At 38.9% G+C, this 19968-nt stretch overlaps 1 protein-coding gene across 1 annotated transcript in view; it reads right to left on the bottom strand.

The window, feature by feature from the left end:
* KDM4C (lysine demethylase 4C) overlaps positions 1 to 19968 on the bottom strand; it is a 285808-nt gene that overhangs the window by 10273 nt on the left and 255567 nt on the right. Inside the window, exons 19-20 of the mRNA XM_050912623.1 lie at positions 15561 to 15668; positions 14024 to 14194 (exon numbers count right to left, since the gene is read on the bottom strand). Coding sequence (XP_050768580.1) covers positions 14024 to 14194; positions 15561 to 15668 — 279 coding nt within the window. The remainder of the gene's footprint in view (positions 1 to 14023; positions 14195 to 15560; positions 15669 to 19968) is intronic.

Here is a 19968-nt window from a genome sequence, read left to right on the forward strand (position 1 = left end):
GTGTCTGGTTTCACATTCCAGCTGTTTCACAGCTCGGAGCCCCAGCTCCAAGCATGGTCAGCTACAGAAGGTTGCTCAGGGACATGTCCAGTTGGGTTTCAGTATCTCCAAGGACGAACACTTCACCACCTCCCTGGGCCACTAGTCCAGCATTCGACAACCCTCACAGTGAAAAATTCTTTTCTTAAGTGAAGAAAAATTCCATGTTAAGGAATTTCCTGTATTTCAGTTGGTACCCGTCGTCTTTTATCCTGTCACTCTGCACCACTGAGAAGTGTGTGGCTCCGTCTTCTTTACCTCCCCCATCAGGTATTTATACACTTGGATAAGATGCCCCTGAGTCTACTATTCTCTAGGCTGAACAGTCCCAGCACTGTCAGCCTCCCCTCATATGACAGATGCTCCAGTCCCTTCATCACCTTCATATCCTTTCACTGGATTTGCTCCTCTATGTCCATGTCCTTCCTGTACAGGTGAGCCCATAACTGGAAACAGCACTCCAGATACGGTCTCACCAGTGCTAGGTTTACAGCCATTCAAAAAGTTTCTTTATGAGCAAAAACCTGTAAATAACAATAATTCTAAAACCGTTCCTGTTTATTACCCATGGTATTTTCTGGTTTCAGAAACATTCATTTTGGAGTTCATTATATGCATTGAACTAATATAGTAAGTAATCCATTCCCAATAGATGTTGGAAAAATATGTTGAAATACTGGGTTTGTCTCCTGTGCTGTCACTAAGGAATTTCTTGTGTACAGCACTACAGATAAAGTAGACATTTTTGCTATTTTTCTCTTCTGATATTCCTTTGTTTTTACCACAGAGGTTGAGCAATACTTTGGTTCATTAAGGCTGGACAGCATTTGCAAGTAGCAAATCCAAATGCAGTGGCAGGGTGGTGATGGTTGACACAGACTAGGAACAAATGTAGAGCCACGCTAAGGAAAAAAAGGGAGGAAGTCTGCACCTGAAGCATGCACTTGAATCCAGGAACTATGAAATGTTGCAAGATTCCCATAATTTGAATAGAGCCACTGACACCTGAAGAAAATATCTTAAATTTTAAAAAGTAAAAAAAAAAAAAATGTTCAAATGCTTTCCTAAATCAAGGCTAAAAAGTATAAATATTCTGGTCTAAGACGAACTTATGAACTATTGAGACTATCCTCCCAAACTGTCAGAAACAGATGTTCCTTGGATACCTACAATTTTATTTTGACAGCGTTTTGCCTGGCAATTATGTTATTAATTCAGCTATTTAAAATTCAACAATTATTTTCAAACTGATAAAAATATAAGAGCCTTTGACTTCTTTCAGATTTGCTCCAAAGCAGCCACACTGAAAACAAGTATCTTTAGTGAATTCAGAGGAAACAGAAAACTCTGCAGTGCAATCCTCAAAGTCAACAGGGCTAAGTTGGCTCGTATCTTCAGGCACTGGCTAAAAGAAGCCTGCAAGTTAAACTGATAATAGAAAGGATACTGCAGTCTTTCATGTCAAGATTGTAGTAGGAAAGGATGAAATTATTCTGTGACGACAAATATCAGCCAATGTTAATTTACAGAGTCTCTGGTCTGACAGAAAGCTAGATAGAGAGGAAATCTTAGAAAGGAAAATACTGGCATGGCCAAAGTAGAAGATGTGAGCATTTAATGAAAACCAAAAAGTCATCAGTTTGAGGGATTCTTCCCCAGTGAGGAAGGCAGCAGTTGAACAAAAAAGACCTAGAGACTGCAATACATTATTTAATAACACTTTAAAAAAAAATCTTTTCAGGTTCAACACATGAAAAGCAAAAAGCTCTCAAAAACATTTCTGAATATTCTGAAAACCACAACCCGCCCCCCTTCATTCCTCCTGAATCTTGCAGCAGTTTTTCATTAGCTTGTACAATGTTCTGTGTTTCAATAGTCAGCTTATAGCTCAATGTTTGATCTTTCAGGAGCTTAAATGGAATCACATCCTTCCAAATCTGATTTAGTCTTTGGTGAATGTGGAACATGATTGGTGAAGAAGGGATCGATTAACTCCTTTAATTTAAAGTAATGGTCATAATGGTTAATACTGTATTTAATATCATAGCAATAACATTGGTCATTGTATCTCAAGAATTTGTTTGAAAAGAGGAAAATGTGGCCCATATGGCATCTTTTAGAGGAGGTATAAGCCCAACAGTAGTCAAATATTTGAAATTGTTGCTAGAAAACAATCATATTCAGATAGAAAAATGCCAATACTTGTCTATTCAAATCAGAGGGCAACTTCGTCAGATCGCCTGGCTCTTGTTAATTGTTTTGATGATGTGATCCTACCCTGACTTAAGAGAGGATAGAAGAGTTGTGATCACGAAGGTCCCCGATTTGATCCCGCAATTGATAATCTAGACTAGTATGTCTTGTTTTAAAAGCTGCTTTTGCCTCCCACTCATACTTTTGCATGAGCACTCTGTGGAACTTTCCTATTAGGACGAAGAAAATCAATCTCCATCTCGATCAGATCAGAATATTTTCTGTGGGAGATTACTAAACTCAGTTCTCACAGCTGTGCTCCTACAGTGGGCTTAATAGGGAAGAGGAGAATGAAACATTGCGAGGTAAAAGACATTTGCAATCCATAAGTAACAGTCTGAAGACCTTCCTCTAAACCTGATGAATATTACTGGAGATGAGTTTTCCCTCAACATAGCCCTAAAACGTTCATATATATATGTATAACATTACAATGAAGATTGAGATTCCTTCTTCTGTGTATAAAAAAATAAGGCCAAAAACTTGGAAAGATATTGAAGAAAAATCAATCTATGGTATACAGTATTACATGGGAATATTGTCTGCAAGTGGTTCACTCTTGAAGTTTACTCTTATTCATCACTAACCCATCTGAATAAGTATAAATTTTTCTCTTATAGCTGCACTGTTTTACAAACGTGAGGTTTACATTCATAAATGGGCATCATTTAAAGTAATTTGTTAGACATGCAGAGTAGCCTCTTCCTTTTCTGAACCATTTCATTCTTCTGGAACTTGTTAAATAATTTTCAAATCTACCATACCCATAACATTCTTCTACCTATTTCCCATGAGGGTGCCGCTACAAAATCCACAACATGGAGCATCAAACTGTCAGCAAGCATTAACCAAGACAGCAAACATAATCAGGCTGGCAAACTCTTTCTTCAGGAGAGCATCTGACTGAGCAGCCCCTACCCCATGAAAAACCTCAGAAACTCCCATTTTATTTTCCTCAACACTAATAGAATTGTTTACCTGTTTAACTGGCAGACACAGCACTGAGCCTGTTATTTTTCAAATCACTATGGTTTAGACTGTATTCAAAATAAAATACTTTTGTTTTTTTAAATTGTATTTAAATTACAGGATTTTTCTCAATGTCACTTAGCAAAAATTTCTGCATCTCCTTGACAATCCTAGGTTTTACTTGCTGATTTGCTTTGTTTCCAAAACAAAGCACAAAATGCCTCATTGTTTATTCAAATTCTTGTCAAATACCATTGATGGTATAATTGACACAAACAATACAGGGCTAAAGTGCTTAAGTGTGGCTCTTGCAACAGGTTTTGTGAGCTAGCACACACTTCTAATGCTATTTTTGCTGTATGGCTGTATTGGGTCTAGCTGAGATGGAGTTAATTTTCCCCACAGCAGCCCCCGTAGTGCTGTGCTCTGTCTTGGTAGCTAGAACAGTGTTGATAACACACCAGTGTTTTGGCTACTGCTGAGCAGTGCTCCCACAGCATCAAGGCTGTCTCTCCCACATTGCCCCCTCACCAGTAGGCTGGGGGTGGGCAAGATCTTGGGAGGGGACAGATCCAGGCCAGCTGACCCAAACTGACCAAAGGGATATTCCATACCATATGACGTCTGCTCAGTATAAAAGCTAGGGGGAGGAGGAGGAGGAAGTGGGGGGCATTCGTTTGTTTACGTTTGTCTTCCAGAGCAACCACTACACGTACTGAAACCCTGCTTCCCGGGAAGTGGCCGAACATCGCCTGCTGATGGGAAGTAGAGAATAAAATCTTTTGTTTTCCTTTGTTTTCGCGCGCGACCTTTGCTTCTCTTTTATTAAACTGCCCTTATCTCGACCTACGAGCCTTTCGTTTTATTTTCTCCCCCTGTCCAGTTGTGGAGGGGGAGTGATAGAGCAGCTTTGGTGGGCACCTGGCATCCAGTCAGGGTCAACGCACTACAATGGCTCTAACGCAGCAACAGAATGAAATACACAGAAATTGTATGAATTATTTTAGTTAATGGTAAAGGAATAGTATAAATATAAACGGAACCTGACTGGCATTATTCTTCCTGGGATGCTATGAGTTTAAAGGCAGTTAGCTCAAAACTAGTATTTGTAACAATTAGTTTAGCTGAATGCATTTTTCATCCTTTGAAGTTACTCATTATTTCTGTACCACACGACATCAAAACCCTCCAGGAAGACATATTCCAATGAATCAACAGCAGTCTTGCAAGAAGACTGTGTAAGAATCCATTGCGTTGTGCCGCTGCAGCTTTCTGTATCGGAGGGTTCTTGTGAATCCCACTATGCTCTTGTCATGCAACTTGGCAAGAGGGAATGGCAAAAGGCAGAGGTAAGCAGTAGCCTGGCTTCAGCCCCACAATGTGTCTGGTGATATAGATCCCTTCCGTATTGTTCCATCCGTGACGCACAGGGGCCATGGCACAATATTGTAATCCTCCTCCTGGCAGACTGAAAGCTGATAATGTAGCCCTGAGGTTTCAAAGATCAAAGAGAAACAGATACCAAAAAGATGAACTAGAGCTAAATCAGACTCTGTAATTGCAATAAACCCGGCCTTTCTATGCTGCATATCTACATATTTTTTTACTATCACTCATCCTGTGTTTTTTCGGAAATTTATACATATTGTTAAAATCAAACTGTGAAATAGAAACTGTCCATTTTCTGTCATCCCCTGCATTGCTTAAATCTGTAAGAACGGCTCAGACCTTAGTATTAGTCTATCTAACCACAATTTGCATGGAGCAAGTCATATTATCGACTCACTTGCGCTTTTATCCTAGAAATTCCATGGTCTCTGAAAAATAACTTAAAATTTAAGCATGGTCTCCAAAACTGAATAACCAACACCTCTATCCTCTTATTTTGGAGAAACTGAAATTAATTTCACAGCAAATTCAACTCATAGCACATTCATTTCAATTTATAGCAAATGAGCATTCTGGTATTAATCACAAAATTAACGGTTACTTCTCACAACACAGACAAAACACGCTAACTACATCTGATTTTCACGGATAAGACTAGAAGTGGGTTTCTAGTTCCCAGATTCACAACATGAAAAAGTAGGAAAAATCCAGGCCTGATTATTGGGCTTTTGCACAGAAATGGTCCTCTCACTGACTCTAGTTGAACTGCAGCAGTTGTTTCTCAATTTTCCCCTTAAATTAGGACCTGAGTTAAATTTACTATCCTACTTCATTGTTACTAGGGTACCTACCACGAGATAGTGCTCTCTATACTGACAGAAACCAGTTGAAGATGGTTTGAAAGGGAAGGAGTGCAGAACTAAGCACAGGGTGACCACGCTGTCAGGAAGAGTTAGCTCTTGCTGTACAGACCCGGGAGAGAAAAAGGCTCTCATGGCAGAGCAGGAAAGGTACCCCTGAACAGTCCTGAGGGTGGACCTTCAATGTCCCCAAGGCCATTCTGCAAAGGCACTTAATGCAAGTTGTCTCCTCTGTCTACGTTACTTCAGCTAACATTAACTTTCAACATGAGTGCTTGTGATTAAGCTTCCACAGTCATGCTCACCAGTGATTGTTTCATAAGGAGCATGACTAATGTGATTACAGCTAACACCTCCGATTTAGAAAAGCTTGTCATACCAACAAACAACATACCGCAGCTGCAAACAGTGAATATATCTACCAACACCGCTAAAGTGGAAGTGGAGAAACAAATTGTGGAAACTCTCTGAAACAACCGCTGATCTCAACAGACTGTCAAACTGTGTTTTTCTTTTGGGAGCTGATAGTATATGGTAGTTAACACAAATTTTTCGAAACATAAAATCAGGTTTCATATGTTCCAAGACAATTTGAATGAAAAGGAGAGTGGTAGCTAATTTGCCACAGTCAGAATTTTATCTAAACAGGAACCGCAATTTACACAGTGCATTAGCATTTGAAAGAGCAGGCCTGATTCCCAGGAGTGCAATTCTGGTTTTGAATTGGTATAAATTCAGTGAAATCACCAGATTAACAGAATAGTTACTGTAATTCAACAAATTTAGCCTTGGATCACAGAATGCATAGTATAAAAATACTTCAAATTTATGTATAATATGTTTTCCTCAAAATGTTACTGAATATTCTCTTACAAAGTGAATATATGCTTTCACCAAAGGGAAACTGGAAGACAAATTGGATCACGCATTCCTGAATACATCTAAAAATTTCTTACTTTTCATTCAGCTTAGGAAGTTACTATTTCAACCGTTACATTGCCTTTCAGCAAAGTATTAATAACACAAATACATGCGTAATGCTAATTGACAGATGTAGAATTGCCCAGAAGGCCACAATTCAAACCCACATTGCAGAATGTGGCTTAGGATGTCCAGGGTAGTACTGGGCATCGCAATAAGGTGCAGCACAGAGGACACTGAGGAAGTCTTAATTTGCAGTACAATATACTCTTATGGGACAAAACTCAGTGTCAGTGGTAGGAAGGTGAAGTTGGCAAGGACACCAGGATGTCTGATTTGCTGTGCCTGACTGAATTACAAGGCTCCTTTAGTGCAGTGGAGAACCCTTGCTTATACTTACGTTAAAGTTAGATGAGACTCTGAATCCTACAGTACTACCTCATACCCTGCCCACCTATATATTGGTGAAGGCCTAAAGGTTTAAAGTTCCCAGTAAATTAATTGCAGTCAGATGAGTACAAAGAGCAGCTCATGTTCTCCTCCTGCCCCTGCCTCAGGACGTAAAACACAGGCAGGAAAATGCTCCTTCTTCCCCCCCTGAACAGACAGGGCAAGTCTGGAAATAATCTGCTTCTGAAACACACAACAAATAGGGTAAATTACCAGATCTGAAAATCCTACAATTCCTAGGTTACCTCAGAAAAAAGGTGGGAGGAGAAATAATGCTCCTCCCCACTCCCAGCAGTCCCACCTCATTTCAGTGGTTCCTCTGCGACTGCAGGGATTTCACTGTGCTCGACATGCTCATCACAGCTGTACTTGCTGTGGTCCCGGACATGGACGCACACTCACTTTGCAAACACAAGAAGCTTTGTAATATATTTCTGTCTCTCACCTCCTTCACTGCAAAGTCAGCCATCTTACCGTAAACTGCAAAGTAATGGATTATCTTCCATTTTGTTTCTCCTGCTGAGCTGTGGGGGCATTACCTTCAACTCAGCAAAAATCATTATTGATAAGACTCCATAAAGCATTCCATTATAAAGTGGAAAGGACATTACACACAGGAAACCGTGTAAAGATAATACTTATATTTGAAGCTTTAATTTGCCTTTAATCTGTCCTATATTCTTTTTTTATGCTTATCTATTAAGATGCCTGTCGTTCTACTGTAACAGGAAACAAAGAAAAAGCAAGAGCCACAGAAAAAACACTTCTGTTCTCCATGATGGAGTAAAGTGAAAGTAACTCACTTAAATCAATATGGTTATAGTACTGTACAACAAGTTTCAGATTAGAATGAGATTATTGCATCTTTTGATGTTTTGCACCTTCAAGAGTTAAACGATGGAATAAAAGCCTCCAGTCTGAAGCCTTAGAACCTAGTCTTTGCTTTTGAAAAAGTTTGATTTTAACTTAATAAGACCACAGTTTTAAAAACAGGAATTCATTTGTGTTAGTATTCACAAGATGCAAACAATGATTTGCATGTGCAAAGCACAGCATTCTGTGTATCAGTGCTTGCAAATCCAGTGCAAAAGTTCACAGTTACAAAACTGTGTTAAAATAAATTTCTCAGCTCGCACGAACTTGAAGTAAATTCTTTAAAACATACATACGTATTTAACTTCTTGGAGTATTTCACAGAACAAGAATGCAAAATCCCACATAATTTTTACAAATCTATCTAACCCAGAAAACAAACGCGAAGTTTTCCTCTCAAAGACATGTCATGCAGCTCTCAAACTTGCTTTCTAGAATTTTTCAGAATTGTCTGTCAATGGTCACACCATACAAATTGCTGAGTAGTAAGTTCAACTACACAGCAGATAATTTTATAATGCTGCAAAAAAAATTGTGCCAGCCCAACATGAGTAGCGCATTATTCAGCTCAGAGACTTAATGTTGTCTCAGTTAAGAAGTAAAAAAAAAGGTTGCTAAACCTATTATAATTCACTAGGTCTCTTTTCCCACATCACACAAGTAGTTCTGAGGACTTTTTGACTAAGTTTATACCAAATACGATCTATCCTCTTATTACCTTCAGAAATGCATTGCTTGCTTTTCTGTTTCACACTCTCAGAAATCGCTGGTGACGGTGATACTGGAGTGCATCCAAAGTATCAATAGATTGCCCAGAAAGAGTGCGAATTCAACAGTTCTAATTTCCTTAGCCACTCTACAGATTTACATGCCAATATAATAAAACTGAACTATAAGCTAGTATTGTCTGTCAGAAGTCTAATGGATCTTTCACAGCTACAAGGAGGCAGGTAAGCACTACTATTTAAAGTTTTGATTCGAACAGGTAGATAAGCAGAAAACAGTTGTCAGAAGAGATAAAGAGAGAAAGGCATACAGAAGAGAAACCACTGGAAAAAATGCTGGAAACTAGTCAGGAGTTTAGTTATTTATAATGCCAGACAAGGTTGATGGAGGAGAAGTTACATACGTCTGGTTTGTAGAACAGATCTTCAAAAAACCACAGCATCCTTCAGAAATTACTAGGGCTAGAATCAAATCTTCTAATTTTTATATCCAGGTGAACATTAATGGACTGTCAAGACTTACGTGCTAGCCCAGTATTTCTGAATGTCCACTGTTCAAGCAGCATGGTTTTTCAAAAGCAGTAGCAGAAGTATTAACATATACAGAAACTGAGAAGCTGACTGAGTGTCCCACATAGACATATGCAGACACATATTTATTGCACCAGTGAAAGTCAGCAGTCATGGACAAAGTCATTAGGGAGAAGTTTTTGTAAAGAAGTAAGACTTTGTTCTTGAAGCTACGTCCCCAGCACTGACACTCACGGCCCCCAAAAGTGAGCTACCTTTTCGAACCTGCACATGCAAAAAGTTCAACGTACATAATGGCACATTATGTTTTTAAACTAATGTTCCCTTTAGCTAGCCCGTGGAGGAAATGATTTTTGAAGAACCGCCCAGCTAAATCCCTTTTGTTCTACATCTCAAAGGAGCATGAAGTAAATCTGTTCTGTGTCTCATTAGTGTAATAATACTATCCTTGGGACAATCTGTATTCAGCCTGACCCCTTTGCCTGTACTTTACTCCAATTAGTTCACCTTGTCTTGAGCAACTTCTAAGATTATAAATGCCTATGCAGCTTCAAACCCCTGCCAGATATCTAGGCCAGGAAGGACCATTCAGAATCTCAGTGAGTCTACAATCATCAAGAAAGACAGGATAATTGGCAAGTCTATGCATACAGTATGTGTATACATTAGAGTGTGGGTCTTGAGATGTCAAAGCTTTCATTTCATAATTTTGTAGGGGTGTAAAGTGAGCACTTGTGGGCTGGGACAGAGGTAGAAGATTGCAAAGAAGGTCCCTGGCTGAGAAAAGTCCCTTTTTTTTTTTTTTTTTTCCAATTAAATAGCTTCTCAAATCACATTGCTATCATACTGGCAGGTTTTTCTTCGAATAATGCCAACTAAAATGGGCTCCATTTTGTTACAAAGAAAGCAGAGAATAATAATTTTGGACTTTGTGAAATTTAGGTGCACACTGTGAGAAGTCGTAGTCTTTGTGATAATTTCAGTGAAGTACTTTGGCTGTCAGAGTTCTCAATAGCCCTGTTCCTCCCTCCCCTGCCAGTGGTGAATTTAAAGTATTGATAGACACAGAAAAATAGAGCTTAATCTCCTCTGTTCTCTTCACACTGCAGGTTCTCTTGGGTCCACTACTGAAAGAAGGTACTTGCATAAGTATCAGCATAATTCAGTTAAGGATTCCAGGTATCACTATTGGTATGTTAAAAATCCACTGCTTGGTGGGGTTCTCTTCATGCCTGATTTTTTTTCAGGTAAGGTGGCATCCACTTCAAAAAACAGTGGTAGACAAAAAAAAATCAAGCAAGATGTTGGATGCACCACCTAGACACATGCAAAAATAATTTGTTGTTCCTGCTTTTGACAGCTGCAGTTTGAATGCCTTAACCTGAACTAAAATACACTTTTTCAAGAGTATGCTTTTTGGATTTTATGTGGACCTCAGAAAATTACCATAACGTGGTTCTGCAAAACAAGCTCATGAACTCCTGAATATAGCATCCAAGTGTCCTTCCAAACACATCTCACTTCCTCAACTCTTAAGATGCTCTTGCTTGTAAGGAACATTTACAGGGGCATTCCACAAGCTACAATATCACTTAGGATGGTATTCAATTTATAGATTTTAATAAGTAAAGTCCATTTTGGGTTGTGGGCATGAAAACCCACAGATCAGCTTTACCTTCACAACGGAGAAGGTAAAGCTACATTTATACACTAATAGTAAACTAAAACACAGTGTGGGTATGTCATGGCAGCAAGAGTAAGTACCCTCATTTTTGTTCACCTAGTTTGCTTGATAACCACAAGGTGAAACCACGACAGCAAAGAATTATGTGTAAACTGGTCACTGGAGGACCAGGGCATTTACTGGGGCAAGAGGCCTGGAAGGATGTCTACCATTTCAGGAGAGGTGTGCTCAGCTCTCCTGTAATCAGACCTCCCCACAGATTCAAAGCATGCTTGACTCCACAATTATTTTTTTTTATACTCTCTTCCTTGCGATCAATATAATTTGGCAGGGCTTTTCTGCCCCCGACCAAGTATACTGCAAGGCCTCCCTGTTTAGCTGGGATTTTAATAATGTAATGTGGGAACAACTTCATCCTTAGCTCTAATTTCAAGTTACATATATATGTATATATATTTCAGTTATACTTGCTGTTAAGGCATTATTGACAGCCACTATATAGAGAGAAACAAATAAAACTCCTAGCTAAATACCCAGAATATTCACTTCTAGCAAACTGCCAAGATATGCCAGTGGAGATATGTCCATCAGGTACTAAGGGGGGGGGGGGGGGGGGGGGGGGGGGGGGGGGAGAACTGTGGGACACCCTCCCTAAATGAGCAGGCCAAAGAACTGAGACTTTTCCTGATGCATAATCTGTAAACTGACATCTGGACTGTTGGGCAGGACAGTACTCCTCCTGGTGCTGAGCTAGGGGCTGTGTGACAAGTTACAGAGCATTAATCCTTCAAGAAGTGGCAAGTGGCACACATACATGCTGTCTGTTGGTAGCAGTTACTCAGGACTGCAGCATATGCACTCCCCACTTGTATGCATGCATCGTTAAAATAACTGTTAAAGCTGTCATCTCACCTCCTTTAAGATGTCACGTACTATCCCCCTCATTGCAGTCTTTCCATGACTTACAGAGGAAGTTGTCCTGCTGTTTCTTCCAGCAAAGAATTGTACCCATGTATTTCTTTGCACCCTCTTACACCTGCTGGGTCGAGGGAAAGCTGACTGGTTAGCACATCAACAAGCTATCTAATGTGTTTAAACATTGTAATTGAGGAGTGATTATTCTAAGAAATTCTGACAAGGTAGAAATCAGGTATAGTACCCAAGCAATAGCTTGAAATAAAAAAATCTATATAGCTATGCCTGTATCTAACACCTACACTTAAAAGAAACCCAACCTGATGGGTTAGCAAATGCTAACACAAACCAAGAAAAATATATATGAGAACAGACCAATGTATACCCTGCTTTGGTAGTTATTGAATGCTTACACGCAAACAGTTTCATGAAGCTTCGAGACTGAAATTTCCCTGCTCCCTATTTTCCTCCTTAAAAATAAATCACTATGTCTGAACATTGGAACTGTGGTCTATTGTGAGCTGAGCTGAAATTATGTAGTGGATTCAGCACATACTGGAAAAGCAGAAAGCTCTTGCTATCTTTGTGAGCTAGTTGAAAAGTGAAAACAGATTAGAAAAATAAGTTCTTCAATAGGCAGCAACATTGCTTTCACACCAGATTTGATGAATAAGTCCTCCCAGCGGCACTAACACCTGATATGCACATTGCATGGATTAGCAAGTTTTAGTCCAGGCAGAAGAAAAAACATTTTTTTTTTTCCCCTTCCAGTAACTGCTGCAGGTATATTATCTAATGAAAACACAACGAGATTTCTCTAAGGAATGTGAAATTCGTTTGGTGTTTCCATCAAACAATTATATGTTGTTCATCCACTATCTGAGAAGCACCGAGGCATATCCAGACCTGATTACATTTATTCTTAGCTCCAGATCAGACTACCCCACTAGGGCGGCAAGCAGTTTCTCATCTCTGCCTTACCAGATCCTTGATGCAGGCATACACAAAGGAGGGGTTTCTAATAACAATACAGCCACATTTGCTTAATATCTTGATCATCCTAAATCAGAATGTCTTTGATCATTAATGGAGCCTTTCGGAGTGTTTCGAATGAAAGGATACATTTTCAAAGACATATAAGAGGGATTTGCTGACTGTCTTCTGTTCAAACCAGTGGGAGGTAAACAGCTCAATCCCCATACACTGCTCTGAAATGTGCCCTTTCAAATACTGTATTTTCAAAAGGCATCAGACTTTCAAGTAACTAAGAAGCTTCTAAGAACAACAGTATTATTTCCACTGATGTATGTGTCAGCTAATGCTACTTCCAGGAAAACATTAGGCCTGCAGAAAACAGAACAGCTCAAAGACTTTCACAGGAGAAGAATATGGAGTACTCCTAGGGTTTGGTGCCCCTTGAGCTGCAGAGTGTGTATTCTTTCACACGGCTGCGTATGCCAGACTGTCCCCCTCTACATACAGAACAGGATACAGGGCTAAGTGAAAAGTGGTCTTGCAATAAATAGCACTTTTGCATACCAGTGTTCACTGAAGGCTCTAACTTTCAGAGATTATTAGCAGGAGGCACACCAAAAATATCACTTCAGCACAAAAAAGACTCAGAGGAGCATGAACGTAAACAAGGATTAGAGTCATATTGTGAGAAAGACATCAAGCAGCACCTGATGAACACAATGAAGGTTAACATCCAATGTATTCATTGCAAATGTGGAGGAAAACAGACTCTTTCCCCAATTGTCTGCAAATTTTGTTCATATGTGCTAACTAAGTGCACAATGTGGTCCTCAACAGTTCTGAGAAACATGGTAGTTTATGTAAGTGCATAAGGGAAATCAAAATCTCAATTGCTTTTTGGAAATGCAATAAACTACCCATTCTTCTCCCCGAGGATTTTTATCATTAATAATGTAATCTCACAAACTAAATATCAGAAGGTGTAAACAAGTTGCTAGAACAGATTCCTGAGAGCTATTCTTCCCATTACAGCAGGATTTTTCTATTCTGCAAGGAATTTTTACAAGTTATCTCTGAGAGACAGAGGATATATGGAATTCCCTCTCTCATATCCTTTATTAAATACATATTTCTTATTTAATTAAAAGATTTTCTAAGATTACTTTTGATTCATTTGGTCAAATGGCAAAGACTAATTAGAACAACCAAGGTTTGGAAGCCCATTAGAAAATAATAATTCTCAGCAGCAAAAGTAACAAACATGAACTGCATATTAAGACATTATCTCCTCAAGGTCAAAAGAAGTAGTTCAAGAGGTTCCAACTCTCTAATTTAAAAAAAAACAAAACCAAACCAACCAAAACCAAACAAACAAAAAACTAAAAACAACAACAAAAAAAAAACAACCAGAAAGAACAGGTATCTGAGAAAGTACTTACTACAATGTCTTCAGGAAAAGTATCCAGACTGAAAGAGCCATCATCAAACATGACTTCATAGAAGAGTTGAGATGTCACTCCTATGACTCTGCAACTATAGTATCGTGTATTCCTGTGTTTAGTGATGACTGTCTGCCCAACTGTAATGGTCTTCTCACATGCTTTAGCTCTCTTGAAAAAAGCAAGAATTTAAAGAAAAAGTCATTTTAAAATACCAGCTTACTCATCAGAAATTTATCAGTGTCAAAACAGAATTGATAACAGTTCACCATTCAATATAAAAACTTCAAATGCAAAATTGTTCCTTCCAATCATGATCACACAAATTTGTTTTACATACAAAGTTTCTGCATTTTCTGAGAAAACAAATGGCATCTGAAGAACGACAAATCACAACATTCAAAAATATTTTTGCAACTGATGCCTTCTAACTATTCTGCATTAGATCAGTAACACACAATTAGCAATATTTGAAAATTTTATTTGTAGAATAATTTATAGAATTTGTTTGAAGAGGTAAGATGTGATGAACACAGACTATGGTCTTGCATTGTTTTAAATGATGGGATTTTTAAGTACTGGATTTCAGTATGATTCTACGTAATTGCTTAATATTTTGCTGAATGGGATGCAATAACTAAATGCATACCCAGCTCTTGTCAGAGCTGTCTACAGCAGTGTATCTGAGTAACTTCTTAACTCATACTGGGCACAACTTTTGCTTTAAAACTTCAGACAACGTTGACCACTTTTCATCAGTTATTTATGTAGTAAATCAGTAACAATAATTTTTTTTCATTTCTCACTTTTAATTCCCCAGAGCTAGTTATGTCAATCAGAAGAGTAGCAGGGTTGTTAAACTATGCAAAAATTCTACATCAATAACTGCTTGATGGATTCTATAAATAAAAAAAAGAATGGAACCTTGTAAGTGAGCAAATGCTCAGAAGCTCACATGATGCAGACAGCTGTTACATCTCAGCTCCCAACTAACGTATCCTCATGAACCTTCCACTTAAAAAAGCAACCTTCTTCACCACATAAAATTAAATCAAGAGCTTCTCATCCTAATAATACAAGGAAGGCACTTCTTTCTTATGATCCTGACTGCCTATTCATTACCTCACAAAGGTCCATTTGTTTATGCAAAAGTGAGTTATTGTGACTTTGGCTATATCTGAACAGTTGAACTTTTCTTATAATGAAAGATGCTACTACAAGGGGCAACTACACTCGTACATACTAAGGATAAAATATTTTTTGTTAGAAATGTTTATACAGTATGAAAATACTTTATTACATACGCTAAAGTAATTACTTAATTTCCTAGCACTGCTTTTCAAACGTTCAAAGGCAGTGAATTCTTCAATCAATACAATAATCTTAAAAAGTGTCTGTGAAAATCTGGAAAATGCTACAGCTGTAGAATTTTTAGCACTAATATCAAAGGGAGAACAAAGGACAGCATCAGTTCTTTTTATTAGATTCCAAGCATTAATAGTAATGTCAATGCTTTTGGGGAAGAGGAAAAACTCACCCTAAACTTGAACACTTCTGTTTTTGCGGAGACTATAGTCACTATCGTGCCTCTTTCTTGGACCAGTTTCTGGCATTTAGAATTTTTAAACCTCTCTGCTCCTGCAAACTAAGGGCAAACCAAGTACAAATATTCTGTACCATTTCTGGAGACAGTGCACTAAATCTCTGTGTGTCAGAGCTCTGCCTGACATACGCATTTGGAGGATTTAGTTGAGGTCACCTTAGACAGTAAAACCCAATGATGTTTCTAAAGCATTTTCAAGTTTACCTAGAAATAACGTTACTCACAGATTATTTAACCATTTACATGCATAACAAAATTGTTTCTTCCTCATTTTACCTGTCTATAGTTAGACTAAGTAGCAGAATTAACTATATAAATAACAATTTACCGGTATTAGCACAGGAGTGATAACATGTCAATTAGCACTTTTTATCCCATCTTGAAACATATGTAAACATAAATGTTAATTTACCTTTCAATTCTTGACTTTAGTCTATTCAGTTTTTTGCGGGGGGGGGATCAGAAGTAAACTGGAGAGTATTAATTGATTGACTTATATAAGATAATATAAAAAGTTTGATGCTACAGAAGCCCAAGGAGAAATAGCTCTATTAAAAGGTTTAAATGTTTTTAAAGCCTGAAGATGGAACTCCTCAGAGAAGATGGAAGGCAAAACCTAATATTTTAAGAGACAATACAGGCTCATTTAATGATAAAATTTTCAGAGAAGAAATGCCATTGCTCATTAGAACAAATAACAAAAACCAGAAATGCATCCTAGCTCAAGGAGATTATTTATTAGTATGTTATCTTGGTAGGATTCTTGATTTATTTCTCAGAAAAAAATATCGACAAGCACACTCTGTAATTGATTGCATGTCCCAGAAAACATTTCCTGTCAGAAAATCTTAAGAATTTATTGATGTTAAGAATGTCATTTTTGATCAGAAAGGACAGTTGTTATGTAAGGGAGTCTATCAGATTAAAGAAGCAGCTGTGGTAGTTACCAGATTATTGAGAAAGCTGTGGTTTAAAAAGCATGATTTTCTTTAACAGTACCTAAGCCAAGGATGAACTAAGATAGTGGCAGAAATACAGAAAACAACCAGATAGAAAGAAAAAAAAGTTAACCTCCCCTTCTGTGTGCAAACTTCAAGAAGATAAGAGGTCAAATTACTTTCTCCTTCATTTTCTGTATGGCAGGACACAAAAGTCTTGTTAAATAAAATATATAAACTATATGTATATGAAATCATAATAACTATCATGAAATAGGCATCTGATGTATATATAAATATCCAGAAACCTTCTCTGACTACAATTTTTAATGGGGGATCCTCAAAATTCTGAGACTTATTTAATACAGGAACATAACTCTCATCATTTTAAGCTTATTCCTCGGAACTCCAATTTAGGCACAGAAATGATGCATGACATTTCAAAAATATGCCGGCTCATGATTTTTGAATAATATGTCCTTCCTAAGGCATGCTTAGTCTCTCTAAAATGTTAAGGGGCTGGCACTAGTTAGCAGACAGTGGCAAACAATGACATTGCATTATGCAGGTATTCAACAGAAAAAGGATCTACAGCTTCCATTTGACAGCATCCTTTCGTTCCCTGTGTGCTACAGAGGTAAGAACTGACCGATAATAGCACAAGGTAATTTGAAATAGCTCAAAAAGCAGCAACAGCAGGTTTTTGCAACTCCTATCTTTGCCCCTTCTAAAGACAGTTAGTCTTTCAAAATGTGTGTAACTGGGGCTGCCCAGATGGCCTCTTCTGATCTTACTTTCCAAATGAAACATCACCTGTGAGTACATGTTTGCTTCCAGCTGGCTTTCTCTGACCCTCAGTGCTGTCTCTGCTAACCTTGTATGGATCTTTTGGGGTCCTTTTTTCCTGTTAGTATAGTTGCATACAACTTCTTTTTCTCATTTCCTCATGTATGAAAGAGTGCTTTTAATCAAAACATCTGCAGCACCTATTCTCAACCGTATTTTCAAGTGTTCTTGCAGTTTGATGACAAAAATGTGTGACAGATATGTTTCATGCCCAGAGACAAGCACAGTCAAAGAGGAAAAATGAAAAAAATATGACCTACCGTCTGTAAATAGTAAATCGCAGAGCCTTCCTTGCATATTGACACTCCATTTTACATAACAAAGTAATATAGGCTGCGACAGGGATAATCAAAAACATTCTGTATAAAACAACTTTTCTGCTAGCAAATTTTTGTGTTATTTCTAAAGCTGTACCTTCAGCAAATAAAAGAGGCATGCTTACTTTTGAGTTCATGGACCTCCAAAGAACGTATTTTTGAAAAGTCGTATCAACATTTAAAAACTCCAGTTCTTAGTATTTGCATATTTAGTTCATTTGGCAGCACTATATGGATGCAAGGATTATGCTTTCCCTTTTGATTGTCTTTTTGATGATTTTTCATCAGAAGACCCACCAGTGTTTTCCATGGTTGACATTAAAATAGTACTCTAGGAAAAAATCCTGAAGACAATACAGAATCTGATCCCTGGTGAAAAAGACTTGTGAAAGTATATTAATGAATAATTTGGACACAATTTGCTTGAGATCACAGCCATAAATAATTTGGATGCATACTCCACTTCATCATTGCAATAAGCCCTTGCCTGAGGTGAAGAGATACACTAATACCAGCAATAATACACATTTATCTGTACATAGGTAGGTTTCTTGTTAAGCGCCCTCATTGATTTACATATTATAATACCACTATACATATATGTCACAATTTTTCCTAGTGCCCAGAAGCCATCCTTTGATTATTGAGTTTTGGGTTGTTCGGTATTTTTTTTAAACTTGAAGAAAGTAGCAATCACAGGTATTCACTGAGCATTTAGGCACAATCTGTAGAGGCTATATTAGTGAAAAAACAGACAATTTTAATTTTGGTTCCTTGAAATAAGGAGAAATGATAGTGTCCTTGCTTTATGTACAATGTTTTCAACTGTTAAATACCAGAAGAGACTTTTTTCCTTGCTGACTGTGGTGGGTTGACCCTGGCTGGACGCCAGGTACCCACCACAGCCACCCTATCACTGCCCTCCTCAACTGGACAGGGGAGAGAAAATATAACGAAAGGCTCATGGGTCAAGATAAGGACAGGGACATCACTCAGCAGTTACCATCACAGCCAGACAGATTCAATTTGGGGAAAAAAATTGATTTAATTTATTACTAGTCAAATCAGAGTAGGATAATGAGAAATAAAACCGAATCTTAAAAACACCTTCCTCCCACCCCTCCCTTCTTCTCGGGCTTAACTTTACTCCTGAATTTCCTACCTCCCCCCAGCGGTGCAGGGGGATGGGTAATGGGGGTTGTGGTCAGTTCATCACACGTTGTCTCTGCCACTCCTTCCTCCGCAGGGGGAGGACTCCTCACACTCTTCCCCTGCTCCAGCGTGGGGTCCCTCCCACGGGAGACAGTCCTCCATGAACTTCTCCAGTGTGAGTCCTTCCCACGGGCTGCAGTTCTTCACAAACTGCTCCAGCGTGGGTCCCTTCCACGGGGTGCAATCCTTCAGGAACAGGCTGCTCCAGCATGGGTCCCCCACGGGGTCACAGGTCCTGCCAGAAGCCTGCTCCAGCATGGGCTTCCCACAGGGTCACAGCCTCCCTCGGGCATTGACCTGCTCCAGCATGGGGTCCTCCACAGGCTGCAGGTGGATATCTGGTCTGCCGTGGACCTCCATGGGCTGCAGGGGGACAGCCTGCCTCACCATGGTCTTCACCACGGGCTGCAGGGGAATCTCTGCTCCGGTGCCTGGAGCACCTCCTCCCCCTCCTTCCTCACTGACCTTGGTGTCTGCGGAGTTGTTCCTCTCACATATTCTCACTCCTCCCTCCGGCTGCAGTTGCTAGTCCCCTAACTTCTTTTCCCTTTCTTAAATATGCTATCACAGAGGCGCTACCACCGTCGCTGATGGGCTCGGCCTTGGCCAGCGGCAGGTCTGACTTGGAGCCGGCTGGCATTGACTTTATTGGACACAGGGGAAGCCTCTAGCAGCTTCTCACAGAAGCAACCCCTATAGCCCCCCCGCTACCAAAACCTTGCCACGCAAACCCAATACACTGACAAGACAATCTATTTGATTCCTGTAAAAATCTGCAAAGTGAGTATAATATTTCAGTCTGCATGATTCCCCTGTTCTGCTTTCAAGCAAGGAAGTTAAAACAACAGACAAACAAAAAAAGTTCATTACAAGTAAGATACATTGCTATGGCTAATGGTGAAGAGCAATGTAATTTCTGCATGAAGGAATAGTTAATAGCTAAGAAAAGCATAGCAAGAAAACCAATGGTGAAAAACTTCCAAAGGCTTAAAGATGTGATTAGATTAATTATCCAAAAGACAGAGTATA

The sequence above is a fragment of the Gymnogyps californianus genome, chromosome Z (genome assembly GCF_018139145.2).
Source record: "Gymnogyps californianus isolate 813 chromosome Z, ASM1813914v2, whole genome shotgun sequence".
Lineage (NCBI taxonomy): Eukaryota > Metazoa > Chordata > Aves > Accipitriformes > Cathartidae > Gymnogyps > Gymnogyps californianus.